This window comes from Amblyomma mixtum, chromosome 5 (assembly GCF_055824585.1).
Source record: "Amblyomma mixtum isolate Tamu chromosome 5, ASM5582458v1, whole genome shotgun sequence".
NCBI classification, from domain to species: Eukaryota; Metazoa; Arthropoda; class Arachnida; order Ixodida; family Ixodidae; genus Amblyomma; species Amblyomma mixtum.
Window position 1 is genome coordinate 3,347,790 of NC_143016.1, and position 22,253 is coordinate 3,370,042.

At 50.5% G+C, this 22,253-nt stretch overlaps 2 protein-coding genes across 7 annotated transcripts in view; one reads left to right on the forward strand and one right to left on the reverse strand.

The window, feature by feature from the left end:
• The window catches only part of LOC149341146 (uncharacterized), a 147,765-nt gene that overhangs the window by 65,652 nt on the left and 59,860 nt on the right, over positions 1-22,253 (reverse strand). The window contains exon 1 of one of the 5 annotated variants that reach the window (XM_089543037.1): positions 5,235-6,680. The exons of the other annotated variants lie outside the window; for them this stretch is intronic. Coding sequence (XP_089399163.1) covers positions 5,235-5,291 — 57 coding nt within the window. The 5' untranslated portion in view covers positions 5,292-6,680. Of the gene's footprint in view, positions 1-5,234; positions 6,681-22,253 lie in introns of those variants that run through there. 5 annotated transcript variants of the gene reach the window in all.
• LOC149341147 (retinol dehydrogenase 14-like) overlaps positions 1-22,253 on the forward strand; it is a 243,055-nt gene that overhangs the window by 27,720 nt on the left and 193,082 nt on the right. The gene's annotated exons all lie outside the window — the stretch shown is intronic.

Sequence of the window (22,253 nt, forward strand, 5' to 3'; positions counted from 1 at the left end):
AGAAAGGCACCGATTTCAACTATAAGGTTCATTGAAAAAAAAAACGCTAGAAATATATACATGGGACATAAACATAATTAATTTTCTTTATTTCACACCTTCCTTATTTTTGGCGTCCGCTTCCTCTTTTCGCTTACTTACTAATTTGCTCTGTGCAATTATGTCGACAGTTATCACTAACTCTCCCAAGTTTCCACTGTGTCGACGTTGTGCCTTTTGCGATGCGGGCTGGGCAGCATTATTTTTTTCTTTTTCTTTGCTCCCACTAATATATGTCACGACATTGAAAACAGGAAAGTCTATAGTCACATAAAACTCAAGAACGAAACGGCACATTCCCTCAAAGGAGGCCCTCCAGATAGTAACATCGACGGTACAGCTTTCTGCGGCTATTTAGCCAAGGCTAAACAAGAGAGAGAAGGAAACGGTCCTCTGTTCCCGTGCTGGCATCCTTATCCCGAACAAGGATCACCTCACCTCTGACGCTGTTTGGACAAAGACGGTACCCTCATTGCCCCGGCTCGCCCCACTCTCTTTGGCTTTGGCAAGGGACAGGCAGAGAAAGAAGCATGCGGAACCACCCCAGCCAACACCTCCCCCCACGCACGACGAGGACTAGCAGCCGGGCTTGCCATGGTTCGTTTGTAATCCTCTGAAGGCAGGCGCAGCAACAAAAGAACCCTCACGCAGCACAGGTGCACGGGACAAGAAAGGACCGGACACGTATCTCAACATCTCAACCAAAACCAGTCTCGGGTCGCTGGGGGCAAGACGGGTAGACACTTTCTCAGTGATGGATCAGTGTCGTAGCCTGGTGGCAGAATATGAACTACTCGCAAGATGGCGGCAGTGGAACCGCCACCTTAATCGCTCATACTGTCGTCCGTTTGCCGAGGGTGTCACACCTTTGGCAGCGTGTTAACTCGGGAACTAAAAACGTTAGGAGAAAACGAATGGTTGCTTCAGATAGAGGAGGGAAAAAATGAACCTAGAAGCCACGTTTCTTGACCGTAGAGTAATTAGTTAATTATAGTCAGAAATGCAAAAATTGCGTCGAAGTACCGCAGACGTCGATATAGCCACGGGAACAGTGTGACGTCACATCCACCGGAAGCCGTCACGGCATAGTGAACATTGTCACAGAATGGTCGCAAAAAAGGCCGGATTTGTGTCAAATTAAGTGGAAAATGTGTAATTAAGCGTAATTAACACTTAAGATCCCCGAAAGATGTATAATTTGGGTATCGATATAGCCAGAGAAACGGTGTGACGTTACATCCACTGGAAGTCGTCACGGCATAGTGTCCTTGGCTTTCGCCTCTCAACACTTTAGTTGCCAAAGTGTCCTCGGAAATTTTTTTTTCTGCTGCGCGCGAAGAGAAAGGGAAAAGCCGAGCAGTTCCTGAGGAGCGAGTTAATTGAAAAGGAGAGCTTCATTTGATGCGATTGAAGCTTTTTCTGACGCCACTCGTTACATTTCGACCAGAAACAAATATTTTGACATATAAATAGTATATCATCTAGGCCACAAGCAAGCCAATTCGCTGGCTTTCCAGAACAAAACAAAAACGAGTAATTTTTTACAGGCATAACATACAAAAATTTCGCGCAAACTGATTCGACAAATACGCACACGACGGTTCGTGGATCACTTCGTGTTTCGAATACGCAAGTATATATATATATATATATATATATATATATATATATATATAGCGAACAAGGGAAGGGGTATGAGGGGCTCGTTATAAACATGAAAGAAGCCAACAGCCACAGACACCAAGGGGCACAGGGGATATTTAATTGATTTATTTTTTTTTGTGGTGTTGATCAATTTAGAATATTAGTGAATATGTTATCGCTTAAAGCTAATTGATTAGAAAAGCAGAAGAAAAAACAACCACTGCCGCCGGTGGGATCCGAACCCACGACCTCCGAATTACGCGTCCGGTGCTCTACCTCTGAGCTACGGCGACGGCTGTCAAATCTTCTGCTTTCGGGGGTATTTTATGTTTACAAGTAACCTAACCTTGAGAGTGTTCATCAGCGCCACCCACGTTCATAAGCGGCGGACGTAGAACGTCCTGAGTTAACGCAGGTGTGACGTAGAACGTCATCGAACGGAGAGGGTGGAAGCTGCGTGAGAACCCTCTTATGCTTCCTATGGCGTCAAGGCTGCCAGAACCGAGGCCCTCGCTAAGCAATTAAGCGAACAAGGGAAGGGGTATGAGGGGCTCGTTATAAACATGAAAGAAGCCAACAGCCACAGACACCAAGGGGCACAGGGGATATTTAATTGATTTATTTTTTTTTTGTGGTGTTGATCAATTTAGAATATTAGTGAATATGTTATCGCTTAAAGCTAATTGATTAGAAAAGCAGAAGAAAAAACAACCACTGCCGCCGGTGGGATCCGAACCCACGACCTCCGAATTACGCGTCCGGTGCTCTACCTCTGAGCTACGGCGACGGCTGTCAAATCTTCTGCTTTCGGGGGTATTTTATGTTTACAAGTAACCTAACCTTGAGAGTGTTCATCAGCGCCACCCACGTTCATAAGCGGCGGACGTAGAACGTCCTGAGTTAACGCAGGTGTGACGTAGAACGTCATCGAACGGAGAGGGTGGAAGCTGCGTGAGAACCCTCTTATGCTTCCTATGGCGTCAAGGCTGCCAGAACCGAGGCCCTCGCTAAGCAATTAAGCGAACAAGGGAAGGGGTATGAGGGGCTCGTTATAAACATGAAAGAAGCCAACAGCCACAGACACCAAGGGGCACAGGGGATATTTAATTGATTTATTTTTTTTTTGTGGTGTTGATCAATTTAGAATATTAGTGAATATGTTATCGCTTAAAGCTAATTGATTAGAAAAGCAGAAGAAAAAACAACCACTGCCGCCGGTGGGATCCGAACCCACGACCTCCGAATTACGCGTCCGGTGCTCTACCTCTGAGCTACGGCGACGGCTGTCAAATCTTCTGCTTTCGGGGGTATTTTATGTTTACAAGTAACCTAACCTTGAGAGTGTTCATCAGCGCCACCCACGTTCATAAGCGGCGGACGTAGAACGTCCTGAGTTAACGCAGGTGTGACGTAGAACGTCATCGAACGGAGAGGGTGGAAGCTGCGTGAGAACCCTCTTATGCTTCCTATGGCGTCAAGGCTGCCAGAACCGAGGCCCTCGCTAAGCAATTAAGCGAACAAGGGAAGGGGTATGAGGGGCTCGTTATAAACATGAAAGAAGCCAACAGCCACAGACACCAAGGGGCACAGGGGATATTTAATTGATTTATTTTTTTTTTGTGGTGTTGATCAATTTAGAATATTAGTGAATATGTTATCGCTTAAAGCTAATTGATTAGAAAAGCAGAAGAAAAAACAACCACTGCCGCCGGTGGGATCCGAACCCACGACCTCCGAATTACGCGTCCGGTGCTCTACCTCTGAGCTACGGCGACGGCTGTCAAATCTTCTGCTTTCGGGGGTATTTTATGTTTACAAGTAACCTAACCTAAAATAAAATAAAAATAAAAATAAAAATAAAAACATAAAATACCCCCGAAAGCAGAAGATTTGACAGCCGTCGCCGTAGCTCAGAGGTAGAGCACCGGACGCGTAATTCGGAGGTCGTGGGTTCGGATCCCACCGGCGGCAGTGGTTGTTTTTTCTTCTGCTTTTCTAATCAATTAGCTTTAAGCGATAACATATTCACTAATATTCTAAATTGATCAACACCACAAAAAAAAAAATCAATTAAATATCCCCTGTGCCCCTTGGTGTCTGTGGCTGTTGGCTTCTTTCATATATATATATATATATATATGAAGTCGACTTGAAAATGGCGAAGGACGTGATGCCACCAAACTCAATGTTTTTTTTTTTTTTAATTTTTTACCGCGCCTACTGTCAGCACATCAGAGTGGTTGCGATACGAAAGACGCCAAATTCGCCTGAAACAAATAAATCACTGCTATGTGGGCAAACTAGGTGTAGGTGCGGTTAGGTGTAGCAGACTCTCAGAGAGAGCTGCGAGTCGGCAAGCGTGTAAAACAATCGCGCAATGATGATGACGACTTCTTATGGCATCTATATGGCCGTAGAGCGTCATGGCACAAGGTTTTTTTCTTCTACTCAAGGTGGGGTTAAAGACTCCTTTCCCAAGCATTTCGCCCTAAAGAAGGCGAGCACCAAGCTTGTACCGATTGCACCACCGGTGGGTATCCGGCGGCACTGGCATTCGAACCCCACACCTCCCGCATGCTAGGCGGATGTTCAAACGACTATGGGCCACTGCAGCGGTCCAATCGCTCAATCAACCATCGCCATTTGTTCGAATAAACTTGGCATCCAATTCCAATGCATACATTTCCAAGCACATTCAGTCGAAAACGAGTGGACTTTACAGGAGATAGAAGAGAAAGACGGAGGAAAGAAAAAAAAAGGACAAAAACGAAAGGAAAGAAAGGATAAGAGAAATAAAGGACGGAAATCAATAAAGAAGAGTTGCTTTTGAAGTGGCGGGATGCAAACGGTAAAGCACACCGGTTGGGTTAACTCGGCAACTGCGCTTCGGTCCTGCGAGGACTGCATTAGCCGGCCAACGCTCCATATCATAGAGCAGAAAGCGCCCCCTCGCAGCATGAAGCACGAAGGCCATTAAGGGCCGAGAGTATAACATATATCTTTTCAGCACTACGCATAAGAACAGCGAGCACGCCGTGTTCCCTTAAACTCGCAATGTTCGTGCAGGGAATTATTTTTGCGACTTCGAAGTTATCGCGCAAGCGCGGCCCCAAGCTCCACAAAAAGAACAAACTCCGGGGCCGCAACGGCCGCCCGTCTTCGCGCCGCTTATCAGCCCTACTTCGTCCGGTTTAAAATTTCAGAAGGGCGCGAGATGCGACAGCAGCAAACAGCCCGTTGCCTTTAGATGCGCTGCTATCGGCAGAGCACGCCGGCGGCCCGTTACGGCGCGCTTCCGCGGCAGTTAGCGCGTATCACTCGGTGTCGAAGTTCGTCCGGCACGTCCCAAGCCAAAACCGGCTCATCTGGGGTTCGTCTATCGGAACAGGAACAAGCCGCGAAAGCGCTCACTCGAATCGCCGCGTTCGACAAGGGCCCCGCGCTCCTCAAACCGGAAAGCGAAACAAAATCAACAGCCCCGACGAGTTATGAAACGCATCGACGAGTGCGGGGCACACGCTGAACGCGGGACAGGCAGATCAGGGACTTACGAAGAAGTCGTCTTCGTCTTCGTCCATCTCGATGCCGGCGTCGGAGTCGTCCGCCATGTTGGCTTTGCTGTCCTGCGGCCGCCGCAGCCAGGGAGAAAATAATAATCCGCGGCCTGTCGCCAGCTTGGCTTTCTAAGCACACGCTTCTTCCTGTATCGACATCGTCGAGCAGCCCAAGCACGTCGCCGATAGGACAGAGGAATTGGTGTAATCCGACAAAGACGCGTCGAATCCGTTCAGACACACTTCCGAGCGCGGGGGCGATAGGATATCCGTTGTTGACATCAACGATCGCTCCAGGATTTGTTCAGCCTGCTCATGAGCGGGCCTTTGCAGCAGCTGAACCGCGGCGGGACAGTGCTTAGGGAGCGTCAGGGTTTGCGGGCGAGGGTCTCGCAACCACACACAACTACCGTGAGCACTGAATGTTGCGCTTGTGATGGATTGATTCCACTATCGTATGAATGGGCAGCTCGAAAACGCGGCAAAAATGATGCACAGAAGCTCGGGCGACGCAGATGAGGTCCAGGTGCGGCTCTGCCGGGACGCCGTGCATTGAGTGGTTGACCTTTTGTCTAACAACACAGCGATGTCACGTACCTCTGCTGCGAAGACGTGCCGATCGACGATGGCGCTTTGGACCAAGCGGCGGAAATCAACCTTCCCGTACAAACTGATGCCGTTTTCACGGGAACAAAACCATTCTAAGTCACTTGCAAGCCCCCCTGGAGAGCTCTGTAGAGCTGCGCGAGACGTGCGGGTCGTTGGACCGACTGGCGTACACGATGCAGCACTGTCACCGCCCAAGTGATGCCAAGTTCAACGAGGCGCCGGCCGAGGAAACTTGCGCCGCTGCCAAAAGCGAATCCGTCCTCTCCGCTGCCGCGCACACTCACACACTCAACACCATCCAGTGACGCTGCCCTGCGCCGGAAGGCGACGACAGCAGGACGCTTGGCGAACACCTCCTGCGAAGCCGGAGCACACGCGTTGCTTCCTTCCGAAGTGGACAGCGACAGGATGACATGCCGGCGCAAAGCACCCATGCGCCGACGCAGTGGAGGCGAGAAGAAAGGTGTGTCCCGGTTGAACGCCGCAGCCACAGAGGTATGTTCTCTTCTCCGAATCCCGAAAACCGGGCAGATCTGAAAAGCCCCGCGCTCAGAGCGCAGGGGATGCTCGCGAAGCGTCCACGGGCGGCGCACGAGTGAGGAGCGAAGAGGAGGAACCGTTCTCTGTTTACACAAAGAGAGGGTCGTAAAAGATAAGGCACGGGGACAACGCTCCCGCTGCGGGGAGCTCTCTCCGCGGCGAAAACGTTTTGCCGCTCCGGGAGTGTCGGAGAACCACGCGGAGAACGGAGGACGCCGCAGGAGAGCCGGTCTTGCGGCGGCGGTCTTCACGTGCGCCGCCGCTGCCGCTACAGCACGCGAGAGGGCAAAACAGCGCAACACTGTCGCCGGTGACGAGAGTAGGCACAACCAAAGGGCGGCGGCACAATCACCCTGGCAACGGTCGCCCCTGCGCACGCGCAGTTCACGCTGAGAGAGAGTTAAAGAGAGCGCGAAGAGAGCCGCGTGGCGTAGGCGTCGCCATCATCCGACCTCCTCCCTCTACAACCGCCGCTGATCGGCGGAGTGCCTCGCTAGGGAGAGGAAACCCAAAGTAAAGCGCTAAGCAGCAGCAGCAGCGCACTTTGCTGGCGAAAGCGCTAGTGACTCATCGGCCTGTCCGGGTATGAGGTCAGGGCGAATCGAACGAAGAGGCACCAAAGCGGAAGCACGTCTGACGACGAAGGATGCTTCCTGTTTACATCATGGCCGAGTCTGCCCTGGAGATTTCCACTCGGTTCCGCCGGCGGGGCGAGTTCGACACGGGGCTTGTAATCCGACCCCCCCACCCCAGCGAGTTTGTGGACGCTGTCGAATTTCCTATTCCTAGAGACCTCGAGGTTGAGCTTCCCGACGCTCTCGGTACAGGTTCTCAGCTAGAATCAGTAACGAACAACGATCCCCACCACCAGAAAACAGTCGCCAGTGGAATAAAAATGGGTAGTATCGTGCTTCGCAGGCAACCAAAAGTGCTGAACACGAGACAACCGAGATCCCCCAAGTATAGTCTTTGTCAGAAATATACAGCCCAAGGGGTTTACTTCCAAGCCATGTAACGGGGCACATCTGACAGTCCTAAGCTTAGGAGAGTTGAGGACTAAAGTTCCTAACGCCTTCGTGAGACTAGCGTCCCTAAGTACGTAAGAGGCGCCGCGCTATATAGAGCTCAGAAGCAAACCCATTGGGCTGCGTACTTTTAAGAAAGAGTGTACATACAGAGTTCAGAAAGAGCAACAGTTGTGTTCTGCCTCACAGGAGTGAACCATACAAGCTAGCGAAAAAGCACAGGAATTCGGGAACGAGGACAGCAAAGCGTGTTACGGAAAGGAAAATGGTATGGGTAAACATGAGAGACAGGAGAGCACCGCAAAACAATTGACTGCATGGACAGAAAAACTATTCCCGGCAGGCGTAACACGAGCCACGACCTGCTTTCTACAGCACCTCTGTCTCTTCCCCATCTCCTCTTAATCTGCAGAAGACGGAGAGGTGCTGAGAATCGCGAACGGCCGAGAATCGCTTTAATACGGTATCTCTACCACAACACGGCCGCACAGCACGGTGTGACAGACCCGCGTTCATCATCAGCGCGGCACGAATGAAACGCCGGCCGCCGCCGTAGCCTCGAGGCCGTAAAACCAGCGATGCGACGACACTCGGCGACGGAAACCACGCCAAGCCACGCCCCTCCAACACCCCCGCCAGTACCTCCTGGAGCTCCCATAACACACTCGCTATTTCAATTTTTTGGTCCCCACTTCCTTCTGCTCACTTCTACGTGTTCCGACAGTGCGCGCCCAACACTATACAGCACGGCTTCAGCGAACACGCAGGCCCTTGGGAAAGCAGCACAGACGTGCAAGCGCAGGTCCACCTCATTAGAGTTCTAAAATAGTTGCGCAAGGTGGCGTTACGGAATGTATTACACCACGGCGCCGGCCCCATCTGGATTAGGTCAACTGCGGCGTTCTATCGGTAACATTTTGGGCAGCTATAGGGATAAAAAGCTTCGTCCGCGTTGGTTTATGCGTATGCGCACCGGTAGCACGATACTCCCCTATCCTCCCAAGATATTGCGTCGCCCTACGTTAACTCTTCTAATGCCAAGCCCGAAATATGGCTGCAGAATAAGCTTCTCACTGTCCTGAAATTTCCGATAGAGCCCACGTTTCGACACCTGCTATAGAGTCCACTATCAAAAGACCACAGGTGGCTCTTACATATACCTCGGAAAAAAATCACGAGTGCGGCAAAAGCCCACGTCTACTCAACGGTAGTTCCAAAAAAAAAAAACACTCCGGTCACTTCTCCGGTAGCTTCGGCCTTTTTTCGCACTCTTGACTACTGCCGAGTCAGCTTCGTCCAAAGCGGTGAAAGAGGCGTTCACTGATGCATGTAAATGCGCAATATATGTAAACTCTGGATTCCAAATACTAAATCCGTGCCAACCAAGCCGCGTGTGTTCATCGCGGCGAAGTGAAGGGAACGTCCCTTAGCCTAAGCCAGCTCCAACATCTGCCCCTGTAATGGCGTCGCGGCCAATACTTATAACAGGCTATACTCATTCGATTAATTTCGTCCTGGAGGCACAGACAATATTATAGCACAAAGAGGGGCAGGGCTAAGAGATTACAAAAAAGTAAGCATAAAAAAAATGCTCATAAAATAAAACCTACACTACAGAGAGCATTCAAAACTTCGAGCTACCGATACAAAATATCAGGCACACGTTGGTTAATACTATGTGAATATGAGAAAGTACAACACAGCTCCAAAATTTCCTCCTAAAATTTTCATGGCGATACTTAAAGGGTCAGTCTACTGAATTTTATCGACCATATTTTCTTTGCGGCAACCGATAGCTCTTTACTCAAATTACCGTTTAGCCAGCTGTGGTGCCAAGGAGTGCGGTAGAACATTTTAAAATAGAATTTATTAATGTGGGAACACATCTGTATGCATGGAGGAAAAAAAACTAGGAGAGAGTGCGCTCAGCCTCTGCAAGCCATCCTCCTCTGACGCTGCTGCCGAGGGCCCTTTTGCGCAATGACTCTTGGGAAATAGGCCCTCCTCCACAGTTACCAGACTGCCAACCAGCGGTGCTTTTTAGTGAACGTCCGTGCACCGATGTAGCGCAGAAGCGCAGCGCCTGTGTTGCATATTTGGCGGAATGCGTACCCAGCTCGAGGTTGTCTGAAGGCTCCGCGTCTCAACTTTTCTGTTGATTACACTCTCGAGTTTTTGGGTGCACTGTAGAAAACTGCAGGTAAACTTTTCATCAAAGGGTGCGGCCGCGACCTCGTCACTGTTCAGCTGTGGTTCATAAAGAGAATAGAGACGAATTCCTTTCGTCGTTATACACACATACGGAGCGTTTATTTCAGCACATGCTATAAGCGGAGAACTCGACAGTAGGCGAAGAAAATGAGCCTCTCAAAAAGGGCGCAGTGGCTTCCATAGCGCTCACGGCGCACGGACGTGTTTAACGACCGCTCCGGCGCGCTACGCAAGATTCTATTTCTCGGGCAGGCGGACTTCGGCCCGCCCATGGGCCCGCCGTTCTCCGCTATTCTCGAGGCACAAGTCGCGCCGAGTACGCTCGCGCACATACGCAGTTCCGGCGTGAAATCTCTCTCTCGCTGTCGAGAGAGAGTGCCGGCGGCTGTCTGCCCCTGCGCGGGGTCTCCCGGCCACTGCGCACAATCACTTACAAAAAAAAGTAAACTGTATGTACTACACAGCCGCGCGCACGTAGTCCTGTCTCGACTAATCGCGCGCGCGGCACACTGCACTAGCGGCCGGGGTGGGGCGCCCGGCCGCGTATACCGTCCGAGGTAGCACCCACACGGAGCGTTCGTGTCACGCGCGCACTACCTGGCGAAGAGCAAGCGGGAAGTCAAGCCCGCCTGCTCGATGAACGCACAGAGGCTCACCATTGTGGCCACAGTAGCGCTTCGAGACTGTCCGGTATGATTCCCAGCGCCCTGTAGGCCGCGAGCATCTCGCGACGCGGCACTGCAGAAGCGGCACAGCGAAGGAGCATGTGGTCTCCACGGCGCCGCAGTCATCGCACGCGTCGCTCGGGGGTGGTGGCCGCACCAGCGAGCGAGCAGTTTGCGCTCACCACGGAGCCGTCAGTCAACACAAGCAGATGATCGCGCAGTTGCTCGTAAAGCGAGAGAGCGAAACCGAAATCCGGCTAAGAGCTACCGCTGCCTTGTCACGTGAGGGCCTATTTCCCATGATGCTTTCCATTATATTTTTTATGACTAGGCTTCAAGATTGTGACGTCATGCTCCCTCCTAGTTTTTTCTTCCTCCATGTCTGTATGAGATGGTAGTCTCATCTGGCAACCACCTGGATTTCCGCCGCGCGGCGACAAACATGGCGGCGCCCGTCGAAGCCGGACCTCTCGCTTCGGACTGAATTCTCGTTGTTGCTGCCTTTTTCAGTGCGTTCAGTGGCCATAAATGGGGCGCCTGTCTTTCGCTTCGTCTCATCTCGCCTATAAGAAAACATATAAGAGATAAATTTGCTTTATTTTAATAATTAGAGTGACGATTCTGCCGCTCCTAGGCTTAAGTGTAGAGTCGGTTTGTTTACAGCAATGGTTCCCGTCCTGACGACCAGATGGCGCCACTATAGGCTGAGTTTATTTTTGCGTCTCTGCTAGCATACGCTGAACTAAAAGTGGGAATGTGCCTGCGTTTTGCGTACGTGTAACTATAAATATTCATGTGATTTACAGAAAAAGCGAGCGGTACGCCTTCTACAGTTTACTAGAACAAAACGTGCGTTTCTCTGACATTGGGGCATACAAATGGTACGTAGTATATTCACTTATGCTTCTACAAAAAAAGACTACCACTTTCTTGAACAAAATGAACGTTTGGGGTCGCCACCATGCTTTTTTACGCGACTTTTAACGCCGAAATAAAATATAAATTCCTGCCTAAACCGGGGCAGACCCCTCGTTATTGATTTTATAGGGTGCCAACTACCAGAACATGCCATTATTTATACACTCATCTCGGTGAGTAGACTGACCCTTTAAAACAAGCTATGCTCATCGCTTCATTTCTAAAATAAATTTATATAAATAGAATAAATAAATAAATTTAAATAAATACGAGGTGCAAAAGTCCAAAGCTGCAAGTATACGTAAGCAAAGATTGTACCCTTTTTTGCCAAAAGTAACCGAGCAACAGGTTTTTGCTTCTAAACAGTATAACGGATCTTTACAGCGCTGAAAGACTGAAAGGTGTCAGAATGTGAGGTCAAGGGTTCACCTTACTTTACACAGATTCAGAGATTAAGGGCTCTCAAAAGTGCTTCGCTACGTGGCTATAAACCACGGTTGCCCTGTTACTTTGGGCAAAGACGGTACACCTGAATGCGAAGCAGGAGAATCACGAAATCGTGTTTTCCATGGCGCTTTTAAACATGGACGATTTAACTGTACTAGTTAGCGATAGGTTTACATCGTTTTTGCAGCCCGCACAATTCGCGCATATATGCACGACTCCTCCTATATAACGTAAAAGGCAGAACATGGTACCACCCGCCGCGGTGGCTCAGTGGTTACGGCGCTCGGCTGCTGACCCGAAACACGCGGGTTCGATCCCGGCTGCGGCGGCCGAATTTCGATGAAGGCGAAATTCTAGAGGCCCGTGTGCTGCGCGATGTCAGTGCACATTAAAGAACCCCAGGTTCTTTAACCTGTTCCACCAGGTTCTTTACCTTCAGGTTCTTTAATTTCGACCACCCAGGTGGTCGAAATTATTCCGGAGCCCTTCACTACGGCGTCCCTCATATATCCTGAGTTGCTTCGGGACGTTAAACCCCAATAAATCAAATCAAATCAAATGGATCAGAACATGGTACCTGTGAGGCGCAGGCATGCTCATTCAGCATTTCGTCTTGGTTCGACGGCCATGCAGATGGGGCGTTAGCTGGGCCAAGTGCAATGCAACGAAAACAACTTAACGACCATAAAAATAATAAAAGTAGCCTAATAAAGTAAACCAAAGTGAAGAGCTCATGCGCGGCGGCTGACCAAGAAAACTGCAGCGGGGGACTGCCGGAAAACGGGAAGTCATCCCAAAACCGGAGGGCTGATAAAAATGAACACGTGACACAGCTCGTTGCTATCGCTTGCTTTCCCACTGGCTCGCTGGGCGACCATCGACAACTGTTTATCCAAACACTTACACCTGAGAAGTGTCGCAAGCGGTATTAATCACATCCTCATCAGACATGAACAGCAAATAGATATGAGAATCTTATCAGATATGATAACCTTTCTGTCGATATTAAAGTGCACGCCAATGACTGCGTGCTCTACAACACTATTAATACTTTTCAGGACCGTGGTGTGATAGGTGGCAAACGGCCCTTAACCTTGGGAAGAGTTTCTTTCAGAATCACCTACAAGAGAAGTTCCCTTTTGTTCCCATCCACCACTAACAACGTCAATCTTTCAGAAGTTGTGCATCTGTGGATCACTAATAATTTATCGTGGACAAAACACATCGATATATATTGTCACAGCTAGCGCCGTCCGCAAACTCTTTTTTTTTTCCTTAGACGGTCTTTAAAATCTACTACACCAGATATATATATGATCTCTCTCATATAACACCATAAGCCGTCCAGCACTTGAATATGTCGTAATAATTTTGGGACCCGTTCACCGTACCTAATATCAACAAACTGGAACGCATCCAACTAGAAGGCAAAAGATTTATCTCCACTATCTCGTCTGGCTACAAAACAGGACGACATGACCGAACAATAATGCCGCCAGCCTCAACAAATATCTTTTAAGCACTCATGTTTGCCACGAACAATAGTTGACTGGAATAACCTCACTAACGACGCGATTACACAGAACTGATTAGCATCATTTGGAGAGCGCTTAAAATAATTTACTCTTATTGTTTGCCTTTTTGTATGTGCAGTTATGTACATGTACCCACCCTACCATGGTCTTTATCAAGACCGCACTATGTATCAATAAATAAATAAATAACTGCCCCATTTTGACCTATACGGACGCTTGCCTGCGTAGTTGCCTCTACGCTATGTGATCATCTTTCGGCTATATCGTTCCGTTCGCGCTTTATCTGTCGACAACAGCGCTCCCTCCCAGCAGTAAGCCTTGGCAACGGCATGCGAGCGAGTCGGATATGCGCTTAGAGGAGGGCAGGGCTGCTAAGCGTGCATCGTCTTTCACGTGAGGTATAGAACCACGCAGCACCTTTTACCGTGCAGAGAAGGACACGTTAATATTGTCTGGCGCTTTGCTAACTAACTGAAGAAAGAAAGCTCCGGTCCTGAGGCCTCTCTCAAGAGTTGGCACTGAAATTACAAGAAAGCACTCCTCGGAAAGCATTAGCCTTTGCGTCACCAGTGGTGTCATTAGTTGAAGCCGCCTTCATAAACAACGCAACGCATAGGCTCCTCGAGAGCACATAAGGAAACGCGTACGAAGAACACAGCGCGCACTTGTTGAAGTATGCGACTTACATTTTATCCCCCCCCCCCCCCCCCCCCCTTTACCTGTAGACAGCTGGGCTCTGAAGCCGCACATAACAAACGCCCACACAGTCAAAGCACTTCGCTCCCGAGAACGGTACCGCCGCTCCGGCAGCATAGCAAAAAGTGCCACGGAATGAGGGGCGACGAACGCCCCTTCAGTACAAACTGTGACGAAGAGTACAACGCCAGCGGCACACTCGCAACAGGCGAGGCGGACCAGCACCGACGCTCCCTTCGGCGCCACTTCTCAGAGCAATTCGCTCGATGATGGCAGAAATGTGTCACGCCACAGACGGGGAAAAAAAAAAAAAACGCGAAAAGCCGCGACTCCCATTGCGAGCACGCGGCTTGGGCGGAAATCAAAACCACTTCCTCGAAGACGGAAACGCGCTTCCGCGGAAAAGCCCGCGGGACCGCACAGTGCACGCTCGCGGAGAAATGGAGAGCTTACCTGGAAACAAGGCTCTTCGATCGTTTCGCCGAAAACCGCGGTCTCAGCGACGCGACCATTTTTCTTACAAATTCTCTCCAAGATGGATGAGAGCAAAAGCTAGGACGTTAGAGACGTTTGCGAGACTTCTGCGCACCTTTAACTTTTTTTTTTTTTCAAGTAACGGTATGTAAGATGTATGTAAAAAGTAACGGTATGTTAAAAGGCAGGAAGAGGGAGCCGAGGGTCCGGAAAAAATGCGAGTCAGGTAATAACCACCTATTCGCAATTAAAAAGAACAAATGGCCATGGGCAAGGCAAGTAATGCGGAGAACAGTTAACCGATGGTCCCATGAGAAATGGAGTGGATTCCAAGGGGAGACAAGTGCTGCAGAGGGATACGCAGTCAGGTGAGCTGATGAGAATTGGAAGTTTGCGGGGAAAAACTGGCCTCAGCTGGCACAGGACAACGTCAGTTGGAGGGGTGTTTGTCCCGTAGTGGACGTAGCTAGGCTGATGATGATGATAACGATGATTTACTTCAAGAGACATTCTTTAAAGGAGCGGGGGGCTGCGATGCAGAGCACAACCTACGCTCAAACAAACGACACCAAACACGCCTTGTTTTGTGCCGTTCGCCCTCGGTTCCTGCTTCCCGCAGAGAGGCGCCAATGGGCCTGCCAGAGAGGCGCGTGCCGGCCGAGGCCTCTCTGGCAGAGGCGCACGCGTCGCACACCTGCGAGACCAGCTGCGCTCCCCCGCCGAGGCGGCGTCCCCCGACCGGGCTTCGTCGGCCAGGCTACTGTACTGCACTGTGCAGCTCGCCAACACAGAGGGGGCGGGGGGCGTCCGCTTTCTTCCGCACACGCTCGTCCCGCGGTCGACAGCTGCCGCTTTCGTAGCTCCCGAGGGGCAGATGCCGTCGACGCCCGTCGCGAGGGTCGCGAGGTCGTCCCAGCTGCGGCGTCTCTATCGGTGCGCGGCCGGCATCAAACCTTCGGGGGCAGCGCCACTTTTCTCGGAGGCTGTCTGCGCCAAGACTTCAAACGGGAGGCGCGTTGCGAGCAGCGGGAATCCCGTCAAGGTGGCACAAAGCCAGCTTTTCAGAACATGGCCGCATTTTTTTTTTCGCCTTCTTTCTTCGCCCATTCCGCATGAATATCATCATGCCTTCTCGGCCGCGGGCTTACAGCGGCCGACACGCCGCAAATGGCTTCGTTTACATCAACACGGCAGAGCGACAGCCGCACTGCCACTTTCACTTTCCGGAGGCTGGGCGAGCGCTAATGCAGATTTGGAAAAGCGTACGCCCCGAGATACCGGTTCGCTGTCGCCTTCCTGTTTATTTTTTTCCTTCGTTCAATACGCACGAAGACAGTATACAGAGCGCCAGTTTTATTTTATATTATTTTTTGCAAGTGTATCTCGGCAGAAGGGCAACTGGAGAAAAAGGCCTCTATGTAAGACCGCTCTTTCTCTTCATGTTCAAAACAGTAAACGAAAAATATGTTACTCGTGACTATAATATAAATAAAATATTGTAAAAATGCATCTCTACAGAATGACCGCACTACAGTTAAGGTAAGTATAGCACAATACTTAATTTGTTACTGCGCTTTGTTATGGCATGCACAATACGTTCTCAAACTAATTGCCGACCTTAGTTATGTCGTCACGTTTCCCGGTTGTCTCAGTTCCACACAGCAGGTGCTCCACGTAATTCACAACTGCGGGACTCCTTGTCCTCAAACATCAGCAGGCGAGAAACATAGCATTCTTATGTGAGGCACGGTATGCTTAGTTTGGTTTCTTTTATGGGGGTTTAACGTCCCAAAGTGACTCAAGGATCCGGAAATTTCGACCACCTGGGGTTCTTTAACGTGCACTGACATCGCACAATACACGGACCTCTAGAATTTCGCCTCCATCGAAATTCGGCTTCCGCGGCCGGGATCGAACCCGCGTCTTTCGGGTCAGCAGCCGAGCGCCGTAACCACTGAGCCACCGCGGCGGGCGGAGCGCTGTATAGTGGAGGGCTCCGGAATAATTTAGATCAGCTGGCGTTGTCTCACGAGCGCTGGCAACGCACAGCAATACGGATGCGAAATGACGATACGAGTCGGAGGGTTCAGCAATTAAGGGTGCTAAACATACGCGGTCGGTGCGGCCGGCCGGCCGTCCGTCCGTCCGTATAGATGGATCCATAAATAACGTCACTGTGCTAGGACCAATCAGTGATCCGGCCAATCAGCGTGGCACGTTGTCGTGACGTTATGCGCGACGCGACGCCCTAGTCTGAGCAATCAGCGTGACGTGTTGCGCTTGGCGTGTTACGCCACCGACATGGACGCATAAACGAGAAACGTGGCTTTTTAACAGCTCTCGCTGTAGAAGACAGAGATACCGTGTCCGTACTACTGAACAAATATGTTTGTCTCGGGGTTTTAGCCCGAAATGTACACGAACACCGAATACACACGTAAATGGGCGGTTGTTGTAACGTGGCCACTGGAAGGAGAGGAGGACGTCCTTGTTTCTTTTTCACAAGTGTCTCCACGCGAATTCACTCACTGTCCTTGAGTCGCTGCGCCAGCCCACGTAACGCCCCAGTAACAATGATCGCTCGCTGTGCGTGGGAAGGTCGGGGATGATGAGCCGTTCCGATACTGGCACGCTATATCTTGTATATACAATTAAAAGACTCGCGACAGCCTGACACTCTCCGCTGCTTCAATCTTCTCAATATCCTTCTCCTCCGTTGTAAGCTGAGAATGAGTTGCCTGGAATGCCGCGCCATAATATGGGGGCACGGAAAGCGCAGCAAGCGAACGGAAAGGGCAAGAAGCTAAAATAAAACAGAACCGCGTAGAAGGCATTCATTTCGGAAAGCGGCCTCCCAGCGACATCCCGAGAACAGGGAGGGGACGGCCGCTGAGCGGATGTTTATCGGCTCATCAATCACCATTGCTCTCGCGACGGCCGCCGCCGAAGGGCCCAGAAACACGCAGCCGCCACCACCGCTGATCCGAGCGACGTGAAGCGAAATTCGAGGCGCCCACAGACAAGATGACGACGGTGCCCCCCCTCCTTCCTCCTCACTTCGCAGTGTCTATTGGCTGCGCGAACAACCACTTGCTGTTACGAAACGAGAAAAAGAAACAACAGAGTGAATACTGAACGCCGGCGTCTTCTGAGGCGCGCTCGCAGACGAACGACACTCGGGAAGAAGATGGAGGGATAGGGAGGGCACTGATGGCGCTTACACGGCTTGGAAGCACTGCGCCTGAACAGCGTGCAGAAGACCAAAATTGAGACAAAAATGCTGTGTTCCATCCACATAGAAGGTGACAATTCGTGTACACAGCGTCATTCTTTCGGGGTTTGCTGCGGCATTCGCGACATGGCATCATATCGCGCGCCCCATTGAAGCACGCGCGCGACAGGGTCCTTAGGGACGGGGCCCACCGAATGCAGTTCCACCGGTTTGGGTGATTCATGACATAGTTCAACTCTTCAGTCGTCCGCCCGAGAGATGCGGAAACTATAGAAAAGACCCGACGTCGGCAAATAACCGGATTATAAGCGGAAGCCTTCTTTTTTTTTCGTGCAGGCCGGCGCGCCCCTTTGCCGTGCTGTGTGGCGTAGAGGTTTGGCCCATTTGCATTGAAAACGCAAACGACGGTTTAATAATGCGCTCAGCAGCCATACGCAGCCTCGGCACAAATACCCGATTCGGAAGTTTCCGGTCATGAATGGGTCGACCCTGGTGCATATCGACATTTTTCACATGGGCGCTCCCATACTGAAGTATCGCCATCTATAGATAGGGGTCCAGGTCCGAACGCCATAGCAGCTTGGAAGGTCGGCCGCAGCCGCGTTTGGCTGAGCGGGAGCAGCCGTTATGTGCCAAGCCCTCAAATATGAAACGAACAACCGGTTTGCACAAAAAGACGAATGACGAATTTTTAGTTATTTTCTTCATGAACCTAAAGATCAACTTGTGTATTACGCTCCAAAAGGAAAACTAGTTAGAGAGCACGAAATAATGCTTTTCACATAAAATTCTACAGTAATCATTAATTGAATGCAAAAAGTTATTCTCTTCCACTGTGGAGGAAGCTGCACTCGCGTTATGCCTCTTTTTCGCAAACAACATACAGTATGCTTCAGCTGATAAGAACATTGATTCCAGATGGTTCTCGCGGCTACTGGAACCTTTATTTGGCACCACTGTCGCTGTACCGGTGTGCCTGTGCGCACGACGAATTTGCGTCGGCCAAGCAAGGGCTTATTGTAAATAAACGAAGCAAGGTAAAGCAAGATGTTCGAAAAGTAGGGAAGAAACTGCAGCATGTTCGAATGGCCGTACCTTGTCGACTTCGTATGAGTTGCACCAGATACAAATCAACAATAAGCGTGCATACAAATAGTTTTTTTTTTTCCTTCGTGAAAATACTACGCTCCCTTACATACCTACCAGTCAACGCTGCCAAAGCTACGGCGCCTGTTCACGCAGGCCAAGTCCGCGCCCAAGCCGTAGTTCGACATAAAACCAAAGCGAACACAGGCATATTTCGTTACGACAAACCTTATGTCCTCCTGCCCCATTTTCGTCCTGGGACTGATCGAGACTCGGACTTATCCGCGCCCAAAAAGCAGTTCCCACTCAGTGAAAATTACAGCCAGAGGGCCCGAACAGTGAGCGCCTCACAGCGTAGATTATACAGCTCTTTGTTCTCGTCCAAACACCCACTGAGGCTTCCGGGAAGAACGAATGAAACGTGGCGGAGTACATAATGTGGTTTTGAGGGCGCACTACTCCCGCAACCTCTGCAGCGTTGGCTGCTATGCATGAAACGGAGTATATAGTGCCTCATATTCAAGTTGAACGCTCTCGCGTTTGCTCCTTCATGGAGCCGCTGCGAGGTACCTCCCCTCCTGGAGCCCATTCGCACACATTTGGCAACATGCACGGTACTAGCCGCAGATTTCTGCAATATATGTATAGGTGTACCCTTGTGATGTAAATAGAGTCACAAGCGGTTTTCGTGACAAGGAAGTGCTTCGGACACATTAAGCTGCTCTCGCTAAGAGTAGCTTCAAAAGGTGTTTTAAGTGCGAATTAAGCCATTTTATGACAAGTTTTTCGATCATATTTTCGATTAACAACAATGGCGTTTTTCCTTATTCTTCTGTAAGCATCACCCCTTCAAACCCTCCTGACCTTTCCTGAAAGTCTAAAACAGTAAAACAGAGCGCGGAGTGTCCTTGCTGCATCCATTTTCTCTCCGTCATGTGTACCCAACTGTACCCTAACTATACTCGGCATTTTAAATCATTATCATTTTCCCCTTAAAGCTACCGTTAGGGACACATTCCATAAAAGGGCGGGGTGCAAGCGGCCTTACATAAGCGTGCAAAAAGGGAAATAATTAATAGAACAAGAAGATGGCTATTCCAAAGCACTGCGAAGACTTATCTGCGCGCAGATCCGTCGTTTTTCAGACGGAACGACGCAGAGTAAAGGTAAGCTGTTGCCGCTGTCCTCAACTGGGATGCGCAAGAAAGCATCGCTAGCTGCGATCCACAAAGGACACCTGTTGCTAAAAAAGCACCGACCACGAGAAAGCGCGCCCTTATTCCATTCACAGATATTTCGGAGGTTGCTGCTGGCGAAGGTCAACGGAGTGTGCGAATTAAGCCACGTGCCGCGATACAAGTTGCATTGAGCTAGCATCTGGTGATGTCGTACGCCCGCTCCTATATAGCCGGCAATTTAACTTTCTCCGAGAAAGAGTTTTGCACACCTAAGCCTGGAAATGATTTCTGCGTGAGTACTACTACGGTTTTCGCGACCAGTACAATGATTTGTGGACAGACGAAGTTCTCGGTGAGCCTTTCTGTTCAAAGCTGGTTTTTTTTTTTAACCGGACATCCACTTTACCCCGTTCGGTAGATCCAAGCTCGGTCGAATAGTGAGGACACTAAAGTTCTCTCAAGCTCTCAGTTCACACGCTTTTTCAGCTCCTACAAATGCCCGAGCACGAATGTCTTGTTAATAAATGCCGACCACGAGCTTACTGTCTCAGGGTACTCAATGTATTCAGCCGGCTGGCCAGCACAAGTCAATTGACGGAACTACGGCGCTTCGCCTCTTCTGTCAGGCGTCGATCGCGAGTAGCTCAGTTTAGATTGAATTAGTAACGGCGAAGACTATGCGAAAAACCGCCAATATGTCCTCGCCTTCGCAGCATTTTCGTCTACGCCCGCTGTATGCGCGCAATGCGCGAGGAGCGGCTCTTCAGGGCGCTTCTCCACAGCCGCCCTCCTTGGAGCGGTTCTAAGAAACTGCAAGCACGCGCCCACCGTAGCAGCCTCTGGCGTAGACGTCACCCGCGACGTCACCGGAAGTCCCGCGATCAGGCTCTCCCGCGAGAGGCGATTCCCCGATTAATCACCCTCATTACGGCATCAAGAATCGAAGGCGCGCAGCGAGGTCAGCGCCTCTGTGCATCGTGATGCATGCCAGATGCGACCTTAATGAGCCGTCCGCCTGGGTGGCCAAAAGATGGGGGGAAGGGGGGCTTTTCCCGAGCGCCATGTACACGGCGCCTCATCGTCGCGCGCTATAACGGATGAAAGAAGGAAAACACGCCGAGGACGAAAACCGGCACCTTCTCGGCAAGGCGGCTTCGGAGTAAACCAGCGGCACTGAACTCTCGCGCGCGAGCGCGGCGAATAGCGCCTACATGTCTGCTCGTAAAGCTAGATCCCACCCAGTCTCGCTCGACGCTGAGCGTGTCTCCCGTCCGTTCCTGCTGTGCGCACTGTTCCGCCGAATCTCGCGTCCGCTTTTGTCGTGGTGTATGACAACACTCTTCTTCACGAAAACGCAGCACACTTAGAGATACTATAGCGCAGCCATTTATCGGAAGCTTTTCTTTGAGCTTCCCTTCAGAAACGACCGCATTTGCAGTTGCGCTATGAACCATCCAAAATGCGCGTCTAAAAAATCTTCTCTTTCATGTCTCTTTGGCCCTCCCGACATGCCTAAAAGTAAGTTCTGATTGTCGTCTCCGGACAAAACGGGCACATTTCCGCGCCATGTTTCGCACCATTTGCGTGCGCCCTCGGTAGGCGAACGAGTGGAAAGCACGGTCGAGCGACTGGACTCCCGGCCCATCTCGAAAGAAAGAATACTTTTTCTCGGCCGCCTGTGAAGGGACGGTGAAGCCCGGCGCGCAACGAATACGCTATTCCAGTTTATGTGCGAAAGAGGTCCTCACGCTTTTTCTGAAGGCGTCTGACTTATATACACTCTTTTGATCAAAAGTCAGCTTTCGAGCTGTACAAAGGAGCACTTGCGGCACAACTCTAATGGTCAAAAGGTCAGGAAAGACGAGGACGAGGCTTCCTCTGACCTTAGGGACATTTAGAGCTTGAGAGGACAAGTGTTCCACTGAAAGGTAGGAAACAAGTCATCAGGTCCGACGACTTCCGACCGAATGTGTGCTATATGCATTCCTGCGCTGTTAACCTTTGCGAAACGCGCAAAACCGGCCTTGGCGCAACCACATGAAAAGCATTTATGGGGGCTGTATGTGCCGTGAGGTATTTGTGCGCGAGGCCGCATGCATTCTGTACATTGTACAGAGCGCGCGCCGCTAACTGTATTATGCAATCGACTCCTCCCATCTGCACTCTCCCAGAATTCTCCCTTCCGTTGTAGCGTAGTGCGGACTAGGTAGTGGGCCAGAACCACATGGTTCTCTTCCCGACCTCTGCAGACTTATGCCTCAAACATCAACCTACTTCCCTCTCTCTCTCTTCCTTACACACCTACAGTTCGCTCTCGCAGCCTGGTCCAGCTAACGAAACTCTGCACGGCTTCTCCGAAACATGCACCGGGCATCCCTCGTGCGTGTTAACGCAACAGAT